Source organism: Pteronotus mesoamericanus, unplaced genomic scaffold (genome assembly GCF_021234165.1).
Source record: "Pteronotus mesoamericanus isolate MK-2021 breed Mesoamerican mustached bat unplaced genomic scaffold, CSHL_Meso_final contig_74, whole genome shotgun sequence".
NCBI lineage: Eukaryota > Metazoa > Chordata > Mammalia > Chiroptera > Mormoopidae > Pteronotus > Pteronotus mesoamericanus.
Window position 1 is genome coordinate 27,002,166 of NW_026555247.1, and position 24,407 is coordinate 27,026,572.

Consider the following 24,407-nt stretch of genomic DNA (forward strand, 5'->3'; position numbering starts at 1 on the left):
TTAGAGTCCATTTAAAAGCTTGAAAATACACTAAAAAACAAGGTCAAAGAAGTAAGAATAGAATCAAAAGGAACACTGACAAAATGTTTTAACTTATCTTTCCTTCTCACGATATAAATTTTCAACATAATTTTTAATGCCCATCTGAAATTTTTGTTATAAATGTACACACTAAATATCAGATATCCTCATAATTTATTTACATTAGAATTCTGAGTAAGCTTGTAAATCATTATATAGTCACTGGCTTTTTTTTTTCTATTCTTAAACAAAAGTTATCGTTTAACTACTACTATGTATCAGCTGGTACAATAGTGACCTATTATTGTGTACCTACTCGGTACCAGGCTCTTTCCTATCCTTTTGCACGTTTGATCACCTCAGAATCCCTACAAAGGAAGGTATTACCCTCATTTTCCCAGAAGGAGTTGGAGTCACTAAGAGGGCAAGTGGCCCAAGAACACCGAGTTAGTAAATGGCAGGACTGGCATTCAATTCTTGGTCTCTCTATTACCCACAGCCAGAGTCTGATACTTGTACCGCCTCCACAATACCAAATTATTGGAACCTTGAGCCACTCCCCCCAAAGGATAATATAAGCAGTAGCCTCCAAAATCAGAAAGAAAAAAAAAACCTGTTTCAATCACAGAATTGGTTTGAGGGGCTCCTTATATATTCCGAAATGCTTTTTATTCTTTTTTTAAACGTTACTGAGTTGGTAATGGGCTGTGAGTGGTCCCCTTTGGCCATGACCCTCACCACTACCACTAAGCAGGGTTGTGGTTTAAAACAAAGAATGACTGGAGCTAAAAGATGCCTTTGCTATCAACATGCAAAGGAGACCAGTAGCTTCCCAAAATGAAAATTTCAGTTAGGAGAATTCCAGCACGACCTACACACAGACACACACACAGACACACATACAAACACAAATACTGAAGCCCTGACATCCAGTGTGATGGTAATAGGAGGTGGGGACTTAGGGGTGATTAAGCTTAGATGAGGAGATCAGGGTGGAGCCCCCATGATAAAATTAGTGCCCTTATAAGAGGAACAGACACCAGAGCTTCCTTTCCCTGCCATGTGAGTAACATGGTGACCATCTGCAAGCCAGGAACAGAGCCCTCACCAGGATGCCAATCTCTCAGTACTTGATCTTAGACTTCCCAGACCCCAGAACCATGAGAAATAAATGTCGATTGTTCAAGCCACCCAGTCTATGGCATTCTGTTACAGCAGTCTGAGCTATTTGTCCCCACCACACACCCAGCTCCCATCACATAACAAATCATACAGGTAAGGGTCTTCAGTCATTTGTTTTGTAGAACGTCTCTAACAAGGCAGGGTGATGTGTTTATAGATTCAAGTAAGAATTAAATATCATTTGCCTTGCTGGCTATAACTAAGACTATCAACACTACTGATAGCTTTGATAAGATGAATACTTTAAATATTTATTACAATTCAGGTTGGGTCAGCATCAAGTCTTTATTAAAATTTTTGGCTAATTTTATAAACAAACTATCAAGTACAAAATAAAATAATATAAATCAGTAAATAAGAAATAGTACCTTAGTGATTGTTGTCAAGACAAGTTAATTTGGGAAGCAAGGATAAATCTCTTGTGGGCAGTATCTATTTAACAATCAAATTTTCCTTTCTGACTGCCATTGGCCAAAGTTTGCACCACATAAAATGGGAAGCCAGTTGGAGAAACAGCAGAAACATGACTGGTGTGTTCAGTTTAGGCAGTGTTTCAAAATGGTTTTTACATAAATTTTAAAGATTGAGCAGATTAAAAAAGATAAAATACTCCTTCAAATTTTTTAATTGTCTAGCATAAATTTGTCATATATTTTCTGATCACTAACTTCATCTAATTAAATTTATTTTGTTTTCAATTATTTTAGTTTTAATTAACAAGAAGTGTAGGTAATAAAAGTTATTTACATGAGGATAGATGCTATATAGGTTTAGAAGTGACTTTATACACAATATCTCATCTACTCTCCACAAAAACCTGGTATGAAAGTCTTACATTTATCAGCTTCATAAAGTCGGACAGCGAGATTCAAAGTTGAAGAACATAGTCTAAGACCACAGTGAGCTGGGACTCCACCCAAATCACCTGATTCTGCACATCATACTCTGGAAATTGATCCTTATCCACAAGGACTTCCAGGAACAAGTAAAGGGAAAAGTGACCCAAACAATGGAGAGGTAACGGCAGGGGGAGAGCCTGCTGTGAACTCAGGAGAGGCTCACCCAGCTCTCGGGCCGCGGCAGGGGGCCTCCTGGTCCCAGTGCCATGAAGAGCCTGTAGTTAAGTCCTAAAAGTCAGGAGAAACCTGAGAAACCCTCATTAACTCTAAAGTCAAGGGAAACCAGACTACTGCCCTCACAAGAAATCCTCACTGGGATTCTGGGAAATAAATTTATTCTACACAAAGGAGTCACAAAATCCCTAGTTACATTAATTTTCATTGTTATCTTACATATGCTCCCCACAGCAACACCCTGCTTTCCACACAGAAGTTAGAATGTGTCAAACCTCTCACAATATGGTGTCAAGGACATAACCCTGAATAAAGCAGAAGTCCCCCAAACATTTTTTAAATGATGATCTAGAGCTGAAATGAGAGCAAATCTTATTCTTTGGCTGGAATTGTGACCCACACCATACGTAAGAAAATTATAGCTGATTGAGATACTGAAAGGTCTGTACCTGCACACATAAAACCTGAAGGGGAAAGAAGGGGTATAAAAACCATGGAAAAGACTGAGGTGATAAAAGTAACAATAAATTCACTAATAACTGAATATTATCTGCCAAAAGAGTTCATGGGCATTTAGACTAATGAAAAAGGACAGAGCCCGGAATCAAGGAGGTTCCAGCTCCAAATCAGCAATATTCCATGCTGAGTACTGCCCTCACGGCCAGACTTACTGAACAATCCTGGTAAACGGGGCCTCACCATCAACAACAGAGAGCAATACAGCAAGCAGTAAGAAGAGAAACTAAGATAATACATAAAAGGGGGTCACTTAAGCCCATTAGAGCTGCCTCAAAACAATGTATTCCTCAGTAATTAGCAGTGCTGGCTCAACTGCCTGCCATGATGGGCCCACAGCAGAACAGATTCAAGCCCAGGAGGCGAGCCTGCACCTCATGAATGGTGCTGAAACGAGCCGGCTATATCTAAGTCTTCCAGAACGCTTATGGGAAACGTGTATGACTGGGCCCCACCTCATGTCTAATGACAGAAATTCCAAGCCATAAGGATATGCATATGCATTTTTTTAAAAGTACACTAGGAGGTACTGCTAATGTCTGGGAGCCACTGTATGACCTTTATCATCATCTCTCCTAATCCTGGAATTCTATGATTCATTAAAAAAATACCACATGACTTAAAACTGTAGCATTCTTTTCTCAATGGTACTATAACAACTGATTACTTTTCCATTTTGTCAGCATATTAGAGGAATTTCTAAACTCAAAAACTATAGAGGGGAAGAAAACCTTTTTTTTTTCTTGTACTGAAAAATTATGAATAGAGGCTCATTGGCATGTATTATAGATATTATCAGATAAATATATAAATGCATAATTCATTCTAACCACTTCCTGTGAAAGAAATAAATCATACTTGACACATGTAAAAAGGCTTTTAAAAAAAGAACAAAATCTATACGAGTTAATTTTCAATACTCTCCTTAACTGCAAAAAAAACTTGCCAGTAGTAATTAAAAAGTATTAATAATTCCTTCAATTATTTATAACACTTTGATCAAACCTCATCCAAGCACTCACTGTGTTCTGCGGGGTCAACAGTAAAGTGAAAGGAAATATGCCCCATTGTGGAGCTTTTAGTCTAAGACAGATCAATTGATAAGCATAGACACAAGAAAGCCTAATTATAAAAATTCAATTTAAGAACAAGACAAATGATATTATGTACTTACTAACAGAGATTTTAAAATATACAAGGAGACTCTCTATTTCTTTATTTTTAGAAACAAACGCTGACCTTACTTGTTTTTAAGGGCAGCTGAATGATAAGTTTACTGAAGTTGGTAAGTGTGATGTGGTTGCGTAACACGCAGTCCCTCTTAGAAAGCACATATTCAAGGATTTAGGGGTAAAGAGCCATGATGTATGTAACTCACCCTCAAATGACTAAAAAAATTTTGTGTGTGTATGCATGTGCAGAGTGATTTTAAAAAGAAGGCAGGAGAGAATACAAATATATAACAAGTGGAATAAAATGTTAACAAATCAACCTGGAAAAGGCTGTATAGATTTTTTTTGTACTATTTTTATTTTTGGATTTTTCCTATACATGTGAACTTTATTTCCAAATAATTTTTTTTTTAAAAAAAGAGGAGGAGGAAGATAAATGGGAAAATAATTAGTAAAATGTTGATAATTCTTGAAGATGGGTTGTGGGTAGACAGGGGTTCTTCTATCATTTGCTCCACTTTTGTACATCTTTGAAATTTTCCATAATAAAATGTTAGAAAAGGAAAATAATGAGCAGATAAAATCATGTATATAAAGTAGCTACTAAAGTTTCTGGCAAATAGAAGGCATTCAATAAATGATAGACATGTTATAACTGCATTCACAGTTATATTAGCTTTTGGTATTTAATTACATTCAACAAATATTTGCTGAGAGTCCATAGATCTAAGGAGCTCTGCCAGGTACTGCACTGACCACCTCCAAGAAGTCAAGCAGTCACCTCTTACACCCTCAGGAGTCAGGTAGTGACAATGGAAGACAAGGCAGCAAAGCGCAGGAGTCAAAGAAACGAAGCACAAGTGCAAACCAACCTCACCTCTTTTCTGCGTGATTTTAGACAAGTAATTTAATAACCAGAAACATCTCTACATCTATCACATTAAAAAGTAAAACCATCTATTTCACAAGACTGCTATGAGAATAAAGTGAGATGCATGAAAAGCTCCTTGGTAAACTCAGAAGTGGTATGAATAGGTTAGCTCTTACTGTATTGTACGTAGAGCCAATAAAGGGAGATGAAGCTTCTACATACTAATAATCGTAACACAGAGCAGAGTAAGTGCCACAGCAAAGATCACATCTTGTCAGGAGGGAGAGAAGGAATTCTTCATAGAGGAGGTGGTACTTGAGATGAAGCTTGATGGATGGATGGGTAGAGAGTCAGAAAGATACAGAGGAGGTAGCAGGAGTCTAGGTTACAGAGACAACCCAAGCAAAGACATGAAGAAGTGTCAGATATGCAAAATGTAACAGAGTTTTTGCTGGAATCTAGGAAACAAATAATAGAATAACTAGAAATAAATCTGGAAAAAAACGAGAATTAACTGGAGAAGGCCTCGCCTAACTCCTGTGAGGGCCCAGACACGTGTTTCACTGCTCACCCGGAGCCAGCTCTAGCCCCAGGATTCTCCTCTTCCCCTGCCCATGCCAACAAAACTTCACTATCCAAACCATAACGTTTTCCAAAATAAGGCATGCTGTTTCAAAGGAAATAATTTCAGTAAAACATACGATACACACAGTGCTACGAAAGGAAATGCTTTGTATATCCAGGAAAACTTCAATCTCAATGAAAATGAATATAATCCAAAAGAGTTTATAATTTGCATCTAGCTTTGCAACCTGATTTCTTCTCATTGAGGAACTTCCAAATCACATTTTCTCAAGCCAATATTAAAAGAAGAAAATTCCATAACTACCAACCAAAGGATCATCAAAAGTGACCACACAACTGAAGTCAAATTTTCTTTGTCAATATGACTGACTTTCCTAGAATGTGGCTTAATTCAAAATTACATAATGTGATCAATTTTACATTTTATTTGTCACAATACACAGCTTTGCTTTTCGGGAGAATGTCCTTTTACTGTTTTTCACTATCCCTTGAGTCACATACTGTGGAATAATGAATAATTACTCCATCATGATTTATATTTTGCATAAACAGTTTTATAAGGATTTGGGAAAAAAGCTATATAAAATGTGCTTTGACTATAGCACACTAACATTCTAAGTATTTTAATGTCCTTAATTGAATATTAAATTTTAAAATGGTGGGGGAGAAGACCACAGAATCAATGAAAGTTATATGCAAATAATCTCAGAGGCCATCTATCCCAACCTACTCATTTGAAAGAGAAGGAAGCTGGGAGGTAGCACGATTAAGGGACTTCCTTCCAATATACTGCTAACTAGGTGAGAGCAGATTGAAAATTTATAAGTCAAGTTTTCTGGCACCTGATACTGATGACACATGATGCCATCCTGGACTTCATTCTGATGACGCGTAACTTCAAGACTGCGTGTGATGACACACACTCAAACTATGTTTACTTAAAAGAGACTGCAAAGGTTTGTCATTGTCTTGAAGAAAGCAGTTAATGACCACTGTCTCCTCCGAAAAATCTCCCGTATTGGAGTATTACAAAATACTCAACTTTTTTTTAATTAATTAATTTATTTTTTCAAATACATTTGTCTCTGCCTACCCCCCACCACTTTCCCTTGAAAATATTCAACTTTTAAATACCTATACCAGTTTAGTTAATAAAAGAAGCAAATGCTAATGGATTAACAAAGCCTTCTCGCGGGGTACAAGCAGCCACTCACTCCCGTGCTGCCTGCATGGCCACGAATGAGCAAGCTGTGCACAGCCCCCTCATCTGAAACAACGAGGGCAGTAGGTGGGAGTAGGTCAGAGAACAAAACTCTGCTCGTCGGGCATTCAGGCAGCCTGCTCAGCACCAAAGACAAAGCCATGAGCAATCACAAATGTCATTCAACTCATAATTAAAAGAAACCAAAGGAAGGCAAATCTAGGAAGCTGGTTCACAGGTCAATTCCTAAAGTCAACAGAGAGGTCTTTTAACCCAAAGATCATTCCCAAGACTCGTTATCTCACTAGGTTACCGCACCGTACCACATTTTCAGAGCTTGCTGACATTCCTCCCCGAGTGTGGAGAGGATGCGACGGCCATGACTCAGCTGTGCAACACAGCTCCATTTAGTTTTTTCAAAGTTAGATTTTTATTTTTACTATTTTTTCCATTTAATCATTTTTTATTTTTCAATTACAGTTTAGATACAATATTATATTAGTTTCAGGAGTATACCCCAGTGATTAGATACGATACAGCTTACTAAGTGATACCTCAATAAATCTTATACCACCATACAGTTATTAGAACATTAATGGCTATATTTCCTATGCTGTACTGTACATCCCCACGACTATTCTGTAAGAACAAATTTGCACTTCTTAACCCCTTCACCTTTTACAACCATCCTCCCAACCCCCTCTACCATCTGGCAACCGTCAAAATGTTCTCTGCATCTGAGTCTGTTTCTGTTCTGCTTGTTGTTCTGTTTTTTAGACTCAACAGTTGATAGGTATGTATTTATTGTCATTTTATTGTTCATAATTTGATCTTTTTTCTTCTTCTTAAATAAGACCCTTTAATATTTCATATAGTACTGGTTCAGTGGTGATGCACTACTTTAGCTTTTTGTTTGGGAAGCTCTTTTTCTGTCCTTTGTTTCTAAATGACAGCTTTTCTGAGTAGAGTAATTTTGGTTGTTTTTCATCAGGTCCTTGCTTTTCATCACTCTGAATATTTCTTGCCACTCCCGTCTGGACCGCAGAGTTTCTGTTGAGAAACCAACTGACAGTCTTATGGGATCTCCCTTATAGATAACTAACCGCTTTTCTCTTGTTGCATTTAAGATTCCCTCTTTGCCTTTAACCTTTTGCAATCTAATTATGATATGTCTTGGTGTGGGCCTCTTTGGGTTCATCTTGTTTGGCACTCTCTGTGCTTCCCAAACTTGTATGTCTATTTCCTTCACCAGGTTAGGGAAGTTTTCTGTCATTATTTTTTCAAATGGGTTTTCCATTTCTTGCTCTCTCTCTCCTCCTTCTGGCACCCCCATGATGTGAATGTTGGTGCACTTGAAGTTGTCCCAGAGGCTTCTTACTCTATCTTCAATTTTTTGGATTCCTTTTTCTTTTTTGCTTTTCTGATTGGGTGTTTTTTGCTTCTTATATTCCAAATTGATTTATTTGATTCTCACCTTTCAACTATTATACTGTTGATTCCCTGTAAATTAGTCTTCATTTCAGTTCGTGTATCCTTCATGTCTCACTAGTTCTTTTTTGTGGTTTCTATGTCCTTTTTCATGCTGTTGTAGTTCTAAGTAAGTTCCTTGAGCATCCTTATAACCATTGTTTTGAACTTCGTATCTGGTAGTCTGCTTACCTCCATTTCATTTAGTTCCTTTTATGAAGATTTCCCCTGTTCTTTCATTTAGGACCTGTTTCTCTGTCTCTGCGTTTTTGGCTGCTTCCCTAAGACTGTTTCTATGTATTAGATAGAGCTGCTTCATCTCCCAGACTTGGTAGAGTGGCCTAATGTAGTAGGTGTCTTACAGATCCCAGTGGTACAGCCCCTGAGGCACCTGAGCTGGGCACTCCAGGGGTGTCTTTGTGTGGGCTATGTGCACTGTCCTGTTGTAGCTGACGTTTGATTGCTGTTGGCATCAGTGGGAGGGATTGACCACAAGGCCAAGCGGCTGTGAGATCCAGCTCTGACTACAGTGGAAGAGCTGCTGTGGAGGAGCCAACTCTACAGATCAGGACTTGCTTCAGCGGGGCTTTGGTGCTCACTGAACCCACACCTTGAGTGTGGCACTTGTGGAGGTGACAGAACTGTAATCCAGTATGGTCCGAAGCTGTCCACTGGGTGCACTGGCTCTGAGACCTCCTGGCAGGTGAAAGGTCAGCCACCGCCTGTGCACTGCCTGTGCCCTGCCTGGGGTCACCCAGAAGAAGCTACGGAGTAATCTGCAGATGGCTGCTGCTTGTGCTGGGCTTGGAGGTGTCCAGGAGAGGCTAAACTGCAAACCAAGGCCGGCTGCTGCTAATGCCAGACCTGGGGCAACTTGGCAAGAGTTACAGGTACACCAAGGCCTGATACTGCTTGTTTGCAACTTGGGAACTTTTGAGGGATTTTTAAAAAGTCTCCACAAGGCAGTTTGGATGGAAAAGCCACAGGAAATGGCCTGGTGGGCTGGCAAGCTGGGTGGGGCGGGCTCTCAGCAAATCACCAGGGTAGGTGAACAGTGTGAGCGAGGTTTATGGAGACTCAGACATGGTGCCCACCAGGCAGTTCTGGGTTTTTTTTGGTGGAGGGGCGGGGGGTGGGTTTCTCTAAAGGAATAATGGCTTCTGCTAGCACTTTTGTCTGACATAAAGTTGCCCCCCTAGTTCTCACCTAGATGTCAGATAATTCAGTTCTTCCCCGTATATCCCTGAAACCTTCAAGGTGCTGCCTCAGTGCTGAAGCTCAGAGAGAGTGAGTCCAAGTCCATGCGCCAGCCCTTTAAGAGGAACTGCCTGGGACTCAAGAAGCCCTCTGTCTCACTCAGCTACAATCCTTGCTGGTTTTTACAGCCAGAAGTTATGGAGACTTCTCTTCCCAGCACCAGAACCCCAGGCTGGGGAAGCTGGTATGGGGCTAGGACCCCTCACCCCTCAGGGTGGTCCTCAACAGCTGAGAGATCTCTCCCAATTTTTAACCAGCACACGTGGGTATGGGACCAGCCCATTCTGTGTCTCCATCCCTTCTACCAGTCTTGATGTGGCTTCTTTAAATCCCCAGTTGTAGGACTTCCATTCATCTAGATTTCAGGTGGTTCTGAATGGTGTTTGTTCTGTAGTTTAGTAGTAATTTTGTTGTGGTTCTGGGAGAACTGGAGTACCGCATTTACCTATGCCGCGATCTTGACTAGAAGTCTTCTCGGTTCGATTTAAAATTCTTTTAAATAGTCCTGGCCAGGTGGCTCAGTTGGCTGGAGCATTGTCCGATACACAAAAAAGGTTGCTGGTTCAATTCCCAGTCAGGGCACCTGCCTAGGTTGAAGGTTTGATCCCTGGTCAGGATGGGTACAGGAGGCAACCAACTGATGTTTCCCTTGCACATCAATGTTTCTTTCTCTCTCTTTCTCTCTCTCTCTCTCTTTCCCCTGTCACTCCCCCTCCCTTGAGTGAGGATTGAAAGAAATGTCTTCAAAGAGTTGAACTCTGCCCTATGTAATTAAGTAAAACGTTCAGTAAGAGCACCCATGCAGACCTTACAACTATCAAAGTGTCAGTCTACTTTTTGTTTCTCCTTTGGAATAAAGTAAAAGTTCAGTTTACATAACCTCTCATGACACGGGTCGTCTGCACCCGCAAAGGGAGAACCAGAGGTACTTGTGTACTTCTAGAGTCTGGAGGTCTGATCACTGTGAAGCAGGACTGAGGCTTTACTACACAGTGGGAAAGGACTTTCTTCAGTTAACAAAATTTGCTTTTAATTTAATAAAACTCACATTTGTGCCACTTTTGATTTTATAACAAAACTCTTCAAAATATACTAATTAGTCATTAACCAATGAAACATTGAATATAACAAGAAAACTATACCCAATTAGTCATGTAAAATCCTAACCAATAACGTCCCTAAAATAGAATGATTTCCTTATAAAACACAAGCAGTAAAAAGTTTCCAGGACCTTAACTGTATTTATATTGTACTAGAACTCATGTAATATACGTATTTATTTATAAACATTCTTCTTGAAAAATGGTGCCTTTTAAGTAAACAATCTATTATTTGCATGTATTTCAATTCATAAGTCACTGCACTAAATACAGAAATTAATATTTTAAATTACTTCCAGTATGCCGCATTTCAACAGTTGCATAGATCCAATATAAAACTGTTAGTAGTGTCAGCCAAGGGAACAGAATTAATTATGCCTAATTAAACAAAAACCTATGTACATTAAAGCGCTGAAAACACTCTGACAGGCTTACTTGCGACTCCTGACGCGAGCCCGTAGAGCAGTCCCCCGCCCTCCGACTGCTGAGGGAGCGCGTGAGCTCCTGGAGGCGGCGGCTTTTCTTGTCTGATGAAGTTATACAATAAGGTTTTCACAAGTTTGCTGGTGTATGGAAGACTACACAGAAAGAAGAAAGAAGAAAATCAAACTCACACTTATGAGAGTCACCTGATTTTATGTAATGATAAATATGATCTACAGAATCTAGTAAAACAAAACAATTAGCACAATTTAAAGTCTAGCACTGTCGTTTAATAGTGAAGACCATGGTGTTTGAGGTCACACTTGAGACTTAATTCCATCTTTCCTCCTTAGTGTGCCATAAGGCATTGGTCAAATCACATCAGCTCTTGAACTTAACTTATTTGTAATCTGTATAACAGGTGAAAATAATAAATTCAGTGTATAATATAGTACATGGCACTTGAAGGGAGGTAGTAATGTAGAATCAGTAGGAAAAAGGAAGAATTAGAAAGCAATAGTATAAACTATACTTTTTAAGAATGGAAGTATTCAATTTATGTATGCATACCCAAAAATATATCCATATGTACACAGATTTTTAAAATATTAATACTCTTTGCTTTTAAGTCATGGGATAAGGAGAAGAGAGAGAAAATAGGTGAAAAGGACACATGCCCCAAAACTGGTGATAGATCAGTTTCTGCAGTCTACACCAAACTTCTCAATAGACTCTTAAGCCAATAGCTCAGGCCCTTTCCCTATTACCAGTGAGCGTGCCATGAAGGCAACCAAGGTAGTAAGATGGATGTGAGGAAGACAAAGCTCCCAACTCCCTGAGAACTTTAATCTAAGCTACTTTATTCGTCTTTGCTTTACATTACAAAATTCTGCAAAGACTGTGTCAATAGAAGGTAGAGGTGTATGTGTATGTATATTTAGTATTCATCTGCTCCCATCTCAAAGACTGCAAGCTTCTGCTCAGAGTTCAGCCTCCCAGCCTAACATGCCTGGCACATGGTTAGCACTCAATAAAAATTTGTTGACTAAATGGAAGTAGGAAGAGTCAGTTTAGAGGCTGCAGAAGCAGTCCAAACACATGGCAATGGGGCACAGATTACAAAAAGTTAAATGGGCCTGGTGAAAAGGGGAAGATACGAAAATGATTTCCATGAACAAATATGACCGCATGACCACTGAGACAGAGAGAATGCTAGAGAAGGAAGAAGAGAAAGATGACTTCAAAGTTTCAACTCTACAAAGGAAACACTGTAGAAGGTAATGCTGGGGGATAAAGGGACCAGGAACGATGGACAGTTTGGACAAAAAACAGAATTTGGTTCCTTATGTGTTAGGTCTGAAGTGCTAACAACAACCAGAGGAACAATACTATGGTAAGAGCACAAGACCAAAAATATAGGTTTATACAATTAAAATCTAGACAAATCTATTTTTTATTATTTACTTTTGAATTTTTAAATTATAGTTGATATTTTATTTTATTTATTTTATTTTATTTTCAGGGGTACAGCATAGTGCTTAGACAATCTCATAATTTACAGTGCCCTCCCAGTATCTCCAGTACCCACCTGGCACCATACATAGTTTTTGCGATATTATTGACTGTAGTCCCTATGCTGGCCTTCACATCCCCATTGCTATTTAGTTAAAAACCTTGACAAATTTAAAAGAGAAACATACCATCGACCTTGCATCAAATACTTGTGACTGATGCTCTGTCGCAAAACTTCCTTATGGAAGAGCTGGCAGGAAAGGAAAGCAACCATTGTTGATATAGCTTCTACTGATATTTCATATGTAATGTCTCTGGAGAAATAGGAAACAAAACAGAATAATGATCAGTTTGGAACATTAAGATATTGCTCTTTTCTAAATAAACTACACATTTGAGGACTCAAAACTAAATATTCAATATGTTTCTGGCTTACAAAAATATACTAATATGTTTAACATAAAAAGTAAGTTAAGAACAAATATGAAACCCTTTCACAGTTATTAGCTCTGGTACTTGGGTCAGGCATTCCATTACTTTTTTATTTTCCAGTTCCCGTCTCCCACTGAACAACAAGTCTATTAGTGTATAATGGAAACAGTTACTGCTAGTACTCTAAAGATCCACTCTAAAGCCCTTACGTCCATCCTTGTTTAATTGTAACCCAGAAACAAATATTCAGATTGTAAAACTGAAGAGAAATCACAATATAGGGAGGAAAACAACGCCTTTTCAAGCTGACAGTCACTGTACAATGAGAACCTTGGCAATACCCTAGGTCTTCTATCTCTAGCGTCCATATTGTCAAGGCCGACTCTGCAAGTTCGGCAAAGTGTGAACAGTAAACAAATTATTCCTGTTTATTATGCATATTTCTTTTATGAAGGACTACTTTTGTCCTTCCAAGATCATTATCTCTTCTAGAAACAAATCTTAGATCAAATAAAAAAGAAACAAAATTCCGGCCAAGAAGGGAGCACACACACAGGAATAAATGCATAGAGAAATCTTCAGTCTTTGCAAAAATTTAAATACCATTATCATGGGGACCAATAACATGTTAGACCAGGAAAGTGGGAATCTCAACAACACAGCTGAAAGAGTAATAACTCCAAAATAATACCACAATATTTTTACAGAACTGAAATATCCACGGAAAGCCCCCCCCCCAAAAAATACGTACTACCTACTTATATGAGGCTTATTAAAGATGACTTGATTCTAGAACGAAGCAAGCATAAATTGTACCATAGCTTAAGGAGCTATTGCTGATAGAAATATCTTTACAATGCAAAATACACAAAACACAAGAGGACCATTGAAATGATCTTCTAAAGGCCACACAGAATAATCTGAATGGAATGATCTAAATTCTGAATGTATGATCTAAATTCTCTGCAAATTATCTTAAAGTCAGTGCAATCACAACCAAAATTTTCATTAGATTTTTCTTCAGAAACTTTATAAGTTGACTCTAAAATTTTTATGAAAGAATAAACAATTAGCTAAGTGTATCTTGAAAATGAAGAGTGAAAGTACAGACTTCCTCTACCAGATATCAAGCTGTGCAGTACACCTGGAGTAATAAAAACAGCACAAAAATATATCAAACCAATGGAACTCAACTGAGAACTGAATGTATAGTTCAGACCTGTGTATATATGGAAACAGTGTATAATAAAGATAGACCCACAAATCAATGGAGAAAAAATAATTGTATAGAAGACGGTGCTAGGGAAAACTGGCTCATTTCATAAAGAAAAATAATGATTTGTCCCTATCTTAGATCAAATACCTACTGCAGATGAATTAAAGACGTGGATGTGAATGGTAAAACTATAGTTAATAGAAGAAAATGTACAATGATACATTTGTAACATAAGCATAAGAAAGGACTTTTTAAAATCAAAGTTGAAGAACACAAACCATAACGACAAAAAAACAAAGGCATTTAATTACATCAAAATTAAAGATTTTTCTCAACAAGTAAAGCTCTGGACAAAGTTAACAGGAAGATGATGGACTGGAAGGAAGAACAAGAAACTAATATCTAGAATATTACAAGCAATCCCTGCAAATATCAAGAAAAAGGCAAGAACTCCACTAGGGAAAAAAAAGCAAAAGATGTAAACAGTTTAAAACAATATGTTATCCTCTTCTGCCCTGGAAAACGTAAAGCAGTGGCAGGCAAATGATGATATACAAACCCTTACATACATACTGCTGATGCAAATGCTAATCGGTCAAGTCATTTTAGAGAACAACAAATGACCCAGTATATGTATATGCACCTAAGGAAATATGTCTGAGGACTGTGGAAGGCACCCTCTAAGTGGGCCCAATAATCCCTGCTTCCTAATAGTCATGCCCTAGCGTAGGTTCCTCCCCTTGGAGTGTAGGCTGGAACCTGCGACTCGCTTCTCACAAAGACCTTACAGTAGAAGTGATAAGATGTCAACTCTGAGAGATTAGCTTACAAAAAGATGATGGCTTGTGTTGGGCACACTCTCACTCTTCTACTCGTTTTACCTAAGGGAAGCCAGCTGCCTTGTTGTGAGCTGACAAATGGGAAAGTCCACCTGGCAAAGGCCTCCAGTCAACAGCCAGTGGGGAGCTGAGGCCCCTAGTCCAACATCTCTCGAGCGACTGAATCCCACTGAAGGCCCAGTGGGAAATCTAGGAAGCAGGCCCCCTCTAGCTGAGGCCCCAGCAATAAGCTCAACTACAACATTATGAGACTTTTGAGTCAGAGGCACCAAGCGATGCTGTACCCAGGTTCCTGATCCTAAAAAATGGAAACGTTTTAAACAGCTAAGTTTTAGGGGCTGTATTATGCAGTGACAGATAAATAGTGTAAAGACGTTCATTATCTGTGGTGGAGCAAAGTCGGGGGCAGCCCAGGCGTCCATTCCTGAGGAAGTGCTTGGTAAAATGTGGCGGATGCACACAATGGAGCAGTTTTAACAGCAACTGACTAATTGTCCGTTCAGCATCAGAGGTAATCTTAATAGTTCTGAGAGGAAAAACTAAAACACTGAATGAGTTCTGTAACACAATTCTATATATTTATGTACATTAAAAATATATTTACACATAAGAATAACATTTTGTATTTGAACATACAACATAAATATATGCATTAAACAGACTAAAATGGCTGTTTATGGGAAAGTACCTAGTAGAACTTAACATACAATAGTAGGTACTTAACAAATATTAAATGGAATGAGCCATTTACAACTTTATATTTAAAATTTTTAATATGCTAAAGTTATCTGCTTTCAGAAGTTGGATATGTCTAATTAGTTTTTATATTGTTGCCATTTGTAAATCACCACAAACTTAGTAACTTAAAACAGAATACCGTATTCTGCTGTGTAAAATGTGCACTTTCTTGCTCATATTTTTGAAGGAAAAATAAGGGTGAGCACTATACATGGGAATTAGGGCTAAAATGTGGGTGCGCATTATACACAGCAAATATAGCAAATCTGTTACCATACATTCTATAGTTGCAGTACAGGTTTTAAGGGGTTAAAATTCAGGTATCAGCAACCTGCTTTCCATTCTGGAGGCTCTAGGAAAGAATCCATTTCCCGCTGGTTTGGGTTGCTGGCAGATTTAGCTCCTCCTGGCTGTAAAACACAGGTCCCCATTTTCTTGCTGGCTATAGCTGACGGCACTTCCCAGCTTTCAGAGGTTGCCTCATTCTTTGACTCACAGAGACCTCCCTCCATCGTCAAAGCCAGTAATGGCTCTGAATGACCCCCCATTCTGCATCTCTCTGGCCCACCCTTTCAGTCTCCTCTTCGACCTTAATTTAGGGACTCTGTGATTAGGCTGGGCCCGCTAGGAAAATAAAGGACAGCCTCCCCATCAAAAGGCCCTTAACTTTAACCACATAGTTAAAAGTAGTTTAACTTTAACTACTTTTAACCTAGTAGATGTTTCCTTCTGTTCCTACCTTGCTGAGGTTTCTTCATGAATGAATGCTGAATTTGGCCAACATATTGAAACATCATATAGCTTTTCTCATTTATTTTGTCATATGGCTTTTCATCATTTGGCTGAAACATCATATGGCTTTTCTCATTTATTTTGTCAATGTGACATATTATACTGATTGATTTTCAAGTGTTAATAATATTGCATACCTGAGATAAGCCCCACTTGCTTATGACATATTATCCTTTTCATATATTGTTTGATACAATTTGTTAATTTTTAAAAAAACATTTTTCTGCTTTCTTTTTATGTAATGCCATTATTAGGCTTTAGCATCAGGGTTATGCTGGCCTTATAAAACAAGCTATCCCATCTGCTTTTGAAACACTTTATTGAAATATGTACTTCATGATGTAATATTGAGCAAAGATAGCAGAATAGTATGTATCGTATGAATGAATATACATGCAGACGCTAATATGCAAAAAACAGGGGGGTCTAAGGGGAATAAATGGTCATGGAAAAAAATACAATAAAAATTTTTTTTAAAAAACAGCAATCCTGGGAGATAAGATTATAAGTGACTTTTATTATTTTTAAATTTTTACTTGAATTTATCGGGGCGACAATGGTTAACAAAATTATATAGGTTTCAGATGCACAATTCTATAACACATCATCTGCATATTGCACTGTGCGCTCACCACCCCAAGTCAAGTCTCCCTCCATCGCCGTTTATCACCCCTTTACCTCTCCTACCTCCCCTCACCTCCCTTGGCTACTCTGGTAATCACTGTTCTATCGTCTGTGCCTGTGTTTAATTTAAATTTTTAAAATAGGAAGGACATAAAGAAAATGAGTGAGAGAAACTGGTTTGCTTGAAACTGGTTGTCTCTACTGGGAAATTTCCTGGTTGGCGGGGGGGGGGGGGGGGGCGGTGGAAACATCACAAGAGATGGTCTGAGGGTAATACCTAATCTCATTTTGACCACATTTATTTTATGAACACTTTTATGTGTTTGGATTTTTGAACAATATAAATGTCTCATCTATTCGAAAATTAAATTAATCAAGAACTCAAAATAGAGGACTGTCATAAAATTGAACTTTTATTGATTAAAATCTGATGACATATTGAAACAAGAGCAAACAGAAAACTGAACCACACTGCGGGATGCTGTAGAAGTCATCAACCCAAACTGGAAAACCTAGGTCCTGCTTCTAAGGTCCCTCCGAAGCTCACTGTCTTACCTTCAACATACAACCATCTCTGGGTCTCAGTTTTCTTATTTGTAAGTAAGTACATTAGGCTAAATTATGTCTAATGTCATTTCTTGCTGTAACTTTCTATAATGCTCAAAAAAAAAATTCAAGGCAATGTTAGGTTCCCATGAAAACAAAATTTTAAATATATTAATTGGGCTATCAAGTGCCAAATAATCAAGGAAAAGAGCCAGAAAGACTAATACTTGAAAGGAACCAAAAATCTACCATGCTGAGTATGGTGGTTTTTAAGAGATGAAAAATGTTTTAAGCCAACAGATCTTTCTTGTTTAATGTCCTTGTACAATCTTCAGAAGATTTTCATTACACAATCACCAAAACAAAGTCAACTTTAAAAAGCCAAAGTGTTGCTTCGGCTGCCATATTACCCAAGAACTTTCCACCATCTGGCTGAAAATGTCCTAGAACAAACTACTGTTGGAGCAAGTTATTAATTTCATGTGAAGAAAAAAAAAGAGACAGGCGCCATGACCTTGCACTGCTCTGCTAGGGCAGAGTGGAACATTTGGATAAAGACAAAAGCCTTCATGAAATGGGTGTTAGTGTTGGCCGAGGGCAAAGTCAACGAACACAGAAGAAAAAAACATCCTCCTCTGACTTACTATTGGATGACAAACCAAACGGTACTGTAAATGGAACATAAGTTTAACAAAAACAACTGGCAAGTTCAAAGGAGTAAGACCAAAATTGAAAAATACCACTGTCACGCCAACATGGAGAGTCTAATAGTAAAATACAAGTAAAGATTAAAAAGTAGTACAGTAAATTATAGATAATGTCAATAACAGTGATGGCTAGTTCTAAAAGTCAACAAAATCAAAGCCATGGTAATAATAGTCCTCATTTATAGTAAGTCTTAACAGTGGAACAGAAAGTGCCTGGAGTTAGAGGAGTCAACAAACATCAACGCTAGTCTCAGAACTGTCACTTGTTATCTTTATCAGCCACCTCACCTGTCAACTTCATCATCTGTAAAACTTAAGGCGGTGAACGAAATAAACTCAAATATCTATTCCATGTTTTCATGGTTTCTCAAAGAACTAATATTATATATGTAATGATGTATTGAATGTGTAAAATAGAGCCCCAAATTTTCTTGAAATAAAGTTCAACAACCAAAAAGAGCTCTTAAAAATATCCTAAAAACTCAAAAATTAATATGAATTGATAAGATGGATACATAATAATAAAGTAAATATATCAAAAAGTTTACGTGGATGTCCAAAATGCAATTATATCAATTTAAATGTTGCATTCATAAAACAAGGAACAATGAATGAAAAAAGCTCTCAGGAATTAGAAATGATTGCTAAACTTTCACGAAAATTTAGAAATATCTTTTAAATATATGAAGAGATGTTCAACCTCTCCTGTAATGAGAAAATGCAAATAAAAATCACAGTCTGAATTCCATTTTTAACTTACAAAAAAAATTTATAATATACAAGTCTCCCAAGGCTCTCTGAAATGGTTTTACTTGGACTATAATTGGTATAATCTCCATAGGAGGCAATTTTTATCAAATTTATATTTTTATCAAATTTTAAAATGTATGTATTTAATTTCAACTCTAGATTTATATGATGAGTATATATGTATATATGCATGAAGTGAATTTGTGTGTATGCATAAAGTGAATGTAGTATGTCCAGACAATGGAATACTATTTGGCATTAAAAAGAAATGAACTATTAAGTCATGAACACCAAGGAATCTTAAATATATATTTATTACTAAGAGAATGAAGCCAATCTGAAAAGGCTACCTACTCTATGATCCCAATTATATGACAGTCTAGAAAAGGCAAAACTATGGAGCCAGTGAAAGGGTCAGTGGTGGTTAGGAGTTGGGGCGGGTGAAAGGGATGCACAGGTAGAGAAAAGAGGGTTTTCAGGGGATTGAAACTACTTCTATGATACTATAATGATGGATACATGTCATTACACATTTGTTACACCCATAGAATGTACAACACCAAGGCCCTGGCAGGGTAGTTAAGCCCCAATACACCAAGATTGCAAGTTCAATCCCAAGTCAGGGCACATAGAAAAATCAACCAATGAGGCCCTGGGCAGGTGGCTCACTTGGTTAGAGGGTATAGGGTTGCTGGTTCAACGCTCAGTCGGGGCACACACAAGAATCAACCAATGAATGCATAAGTAAGTGGAACAACAGACTGCTCTCTCTCACTGCCTGCCCCTCTCTCCCCCCTTTCCTCTCTCTCTAAAAAAGTCAATTAAAAAAAAAAAAATCAACCAATGAATGCATAAATAAATGGAACAACAAATCAAAGTTTCTTTCTCAAAATCAATAAAAATTTTAAAAATAAATGTACAGCAACACTGAAACTTAATTTACACTATGACTTTGGGTAATAATGCTGCATCAATATAGGTTCATTAACTCTAACAAATGTACTACTGTGGTGTGGGATGTTCATAGTAGGGGAGGCTGTGCATGTATGTGGTCCAGCGGCATGTGGGAACTCTGCACTTGCTGCTCAATTTTGCTGTGAACCTAAAACTGCTCTGATAAATAAAGCCTATTAATTTTTTAAATAGTGTTATATTATTTAGAAATATAAAGGTAGGATAAGGGTAAAGATTTAAATATATCACAAAAATAACTAAGAATTAAAAATGATTGTCTCTGGGGAGGAAAGGAATAAAAGAAATAGAACAAAGAGTATTTGTTCTCATCATAAGCCTTCAGCGCTATTTGATTTTTTTCTCAAACCGTGTGCAAACACGCATTAACAATTTAAAATAACTGTGTCAGCATCAATGACTAGTATTGAATATACAAATATAATGTAATGACTAATATAATGCCTGAAAAGAAATTACTTTGTAAAGAATTAATTTATACAGGTGGCACAAAGAAAAAAAATCAACGATTTGTCGATAGAATTAACATTTGCAGTTAATGTCAAACCACCTCATTCACATTTTGCTACACATGTATTAATAATAATAAAAGAAATTAACAAAAGCATTCTGTACCAATCTTGCTTTTTAAAAAGTAAAAATTCTTTGAAGGCAGAGAGAGGGAGTGAATGTTTTCAGGGCTGAGCTGCCCTAAGCAGCCTCCCAAGTGGCCTTAGGAAAGCCACTCCTCTCTCCCCTTCAATCACAGAGATAAAGGAATAGGGCTGGGATAAGTTTCTAAAAAGTTTCATTCTAGTTCTAAAAACGCAATGATTATATAACTCTAAATAGCCTGTAACTTATAATGAAACAGGCACATGCAGGCAAAGTAACAGCCAGGATTCGGGACTCCGCTTCCATGGATCTTCCACACCTAACGCCAGGCTAAAACCTGTCCTCCCGAAGAGCCAAGACTCCCCTCCAAGCAGCCTGAGGCAACAGAAACTGGCTCCAGTCCCCACACAGATTATTCAGCCTTGTTCTTTTGAATCTCGGATGTCGTATAGCCTATGATCCCTACACTTGTTAATGACCAAGTGCTACTATTTTTTCCTGATAAGTTTAAAATATGAAAAATAACTCAGAAGCAAATAAATCCAGTGTTTTTCTTGAGTATCTAGTGTGTGTAAGATAACACACTACAAAGCATTTTTAAAATTTTTACAAAAGCATCTTCAAGGACATTTCTTTCGTCCTCAACACTGTCCTGAGCAACAGGGCGGTGGCGGGAGTACTAGACAGACCGCATCTCAGGGTGAGACGCTCCCCCCAGCTGCCGGCTGCTCTACTGCAATGAAGGGCATTCTGCTTAGCTGTTCCTTCGACAGCTATGTAAACTGGTCTCCAAACCATGCACTTCAGTTTCCGTATCTAAAATACTGAACAACCAAACTCGATGTCCTCAGAAGTCCTTGCCAAGTGATGATCTATGAACTATTCACCCCAATTTTACTGTGAGAAAACTGAGGCCTAGAGGGACATGGATGGTTAGTGGTAGAGCCAGGATTCAAACTCTACTTTCTGGATTCAGAATCAATGGTGTTTTTTGCACAACAGAATATATCCTACACTTCTTGGCAATAGCCAGTTAAGCATTTATGAACGATCTGAGCACATGTCTTGTAAAAATAAACATTCGCGGTGCTGGATATATTTTGCTCAGATTTCTTTAATAAACCAGGTTAAGGTTTACATATTAAAATTTTTAACTGGGATTTTTTTTCCCCCCTAAGGCACCAGAAATCAATTTTTAAGCTAAAAAGCTATTGTGAATTTAACATAGAAAGCTGCAATGGTACATGAAAACACTATCATCTTTAATTCAGTGCTTGTAATGTCATAAATGCCTAATTCCACCAGAAAGCTGTACTAGATATTAATCTGAGGGCACCAAACTTAAATGCTGGCTTGCTTTAGCCCCCACTGCGGTAAAGCTGCATTTGGAGAAGTGCTTGGGCATCACCGTGCAGGGCTGCAGAAGGGCATCCTCGCAATGGCTGGGCCCTTCACTGCCACTCATGGATCTCTACGGGTTCTTCACTCCCTTCCAGCAACTTCCAAAGGAAACTGTTTATGGCTCTTCAGGTTCTTGAACCATGTACTCACTGTTAGCACCAGAAATGTTCAATATCCAAATTTTCCACAGTATAACATCTAAGCCAAGAGCATTAGTCTAAGAGGGTTGAATCAATGTGCATTTGATATCATTTTATTACATTGCAAAAAATCCTGCAAAAAAGTGGATAAAGTGAATTGTATAAAGATTCTTAATCATTTTTATTCCTCCCTAAATACTTCCAAAACAGATTTTAGAGAAATAGCTTTAAAAATACATATTGTTCTTTTATATCCTAATAAATAGAGAACCCTAAACATAAACCTTTATTCCTGCTAACATTAAAGTCCTTACTCCATCAAACAACATAGCTTCTCCACCCCTGATTTTCCACAAACGCTCTGCTCTAACCAAGGTAATGCACTATATTCTCATTAGTCACACCCAAGTGGGCCCTCTCCAGCTCCTCTTTGCCCTTTAATGACCTCACCACTGCTAATCACTAGAACTGAAAATGACGGTGGCATTCATCAATGGTTCCTCTTACTGGGCCAGGCATCTATCCATCCCTAAGCTCTTCAAAGGTCACGCTTTTCTTTGCTCAGGGCCAAGTACAGTACAGACATTTAGTATATTCACAATATGTTTTCTGAGAATGAACTCAATGAAAAAGAAATAATTATACCATGAAAGGAAAATCTGGGGACTACTGATATAAGCTGACTGTCTCTAACTAAATGACCCCACACTAATCAGCATTTACAACTAATTAATCTACCATTTCACTATAAACATCATTAGATGTTATTTCTCAAGTGTTCCAGCTTCCAGGAACCCCTTTCTACGACTAATGTCTGTAAGGCATTGAATTTTTATAATATAATGTACCAACTCCAATGGGATTTGAGCCAGTACACTTGCAATGGAACGCGCCTTAGCACAATGTTGTTTCCATACTGACAAGATGCCCGGAAACAAACAAAATGCTTTAAGCACACTGAATAGATTGTGCTCCTACGATTTACTGATTCAACAATTTTTTTGAGAGACAGGCTAATCTGAGCACTAGTGATACAGCAATGAGCAAAACAAATGCTGGCACAGAAGAATCTGTGTTTTCATGGAGTTCACATTCTAATTTTGAGAAATACAAATAAACAACATGAAAAGTAGTGATGAATATTCCAACAAAAATGAAAGCGTGATAAAAGGATAGAGACTGAGGGAGGCGCTGTTTGTGGGTAGGCAGAGCAGCTGTTCCGAAGGTACAGACCTTTGAGCAGAAAGAAGATGGAAAGAAGAACAAGAGCCACGCAGGTATCTGAGGGGAGATATCCAAGGGAAAAGAAGGAAAAAGGGCAAAGGCCTCAGAGACAGGAGTGGACTGGCAGGTTCCAAATTAGCAAGGACACCGGCAGGGCTGAAATAGAAGGTGCAGGCAGGCAGGGGTAACAGACACTGTGCACTGGAGAGGTAGACAAAGTCCCACCACAAAAAACAGACACCTGTCCACTCACCACAGAAGGCAATGAAGGCAACCTATTATGAATACCTCACCTTTACTAGCACTTATTTTAAAAACTAGGTACAGTTTTTAGGTTAAATTATAATAAAAAAAAAAAATCCGCAAATCAAGGCCAGGCTGAAAATTAGGCAGCCCCAACGCTCAGAGTTCACAGGCTGACAACAGAGAACACACAGAGGGACCCCAACGGAAGAGGCTGCATGTCTGGCCCGGGGCCAACAGAAAGGCCCACTCTGAGCACGCCTCCCACGGACCTGCCCAGAGCAGTGGCACTCGAGAAAAGGAGTAGGGCCCGTTCTTGACAATGGAGCCACCACATACAGCTAACAATGACAGCTTTGAAACGACTACACCAACAAAAACAGATAAAAAGACATAAAAGGAAAAGGACTTCAGTTCAAGTCCTCAAAATAACTTCTACTTCATAATTAGAAAGTATTACAAGCAGTCTCTTAAATCCAGGGGTGTCCAACCTTCGGCCCACGGGCTGCATGTGGCCCAAGGTGGCTATGAATGCAGCCCCACAGAAAATCATAAATTTACTTAAAATCTTTTTTTTTTTTTTTTTGCTCATCAGTTTTCATTAGTGTCTGCGTATTTAATGCGTGGCCCGAGACAACTCTTCTTCTTCCAGAGGAGCCCAGAGAGGCCACAAGGTTGGACACCTCCGGAAAACAAGTGTGGGGCCCATACAGTCTAACTGCTTCTGAGGCCAGGACCCCACCTACATGCCACCCCTGGGTTTCACCTCAACCATTACAGTAACACTAAAACTGACACACTGTTATAAA

At 38.3% G+C, this 24,407-nt stretch overlaps 1 protein-coding gene across 3 annotated transcripts in view; it reads right to left on the reverse strand.

The window, feature by feature from the left end:
* DYM (dymeclin) overlaps window positions 1-24,407 on the reverse strand; it is a 278,143-nt gene that overhangs the window by 192,773 nt on the left and 60,963 nt on the right. For all 3 annotated transcript variants that reach the window (XM_054583619.1, XM_054583621.1, XM_054583620.1), the window contains exons 7-8: window positions 12,569-12,694; window positions 10,881-11,023 (exon numbers count right to left, since the gene is read on the reverse strand). In XM_054583619.1, coding sequence (XP_054439594.1) covers window positions 10,881-11,023; window positions 12,569-12,694 — 269 coding nt within the window. The remainder of the gene's footprint in view (window positions 1-10,880; window positions 11,024-12,568; window positions 12,695-24,407) is intronic.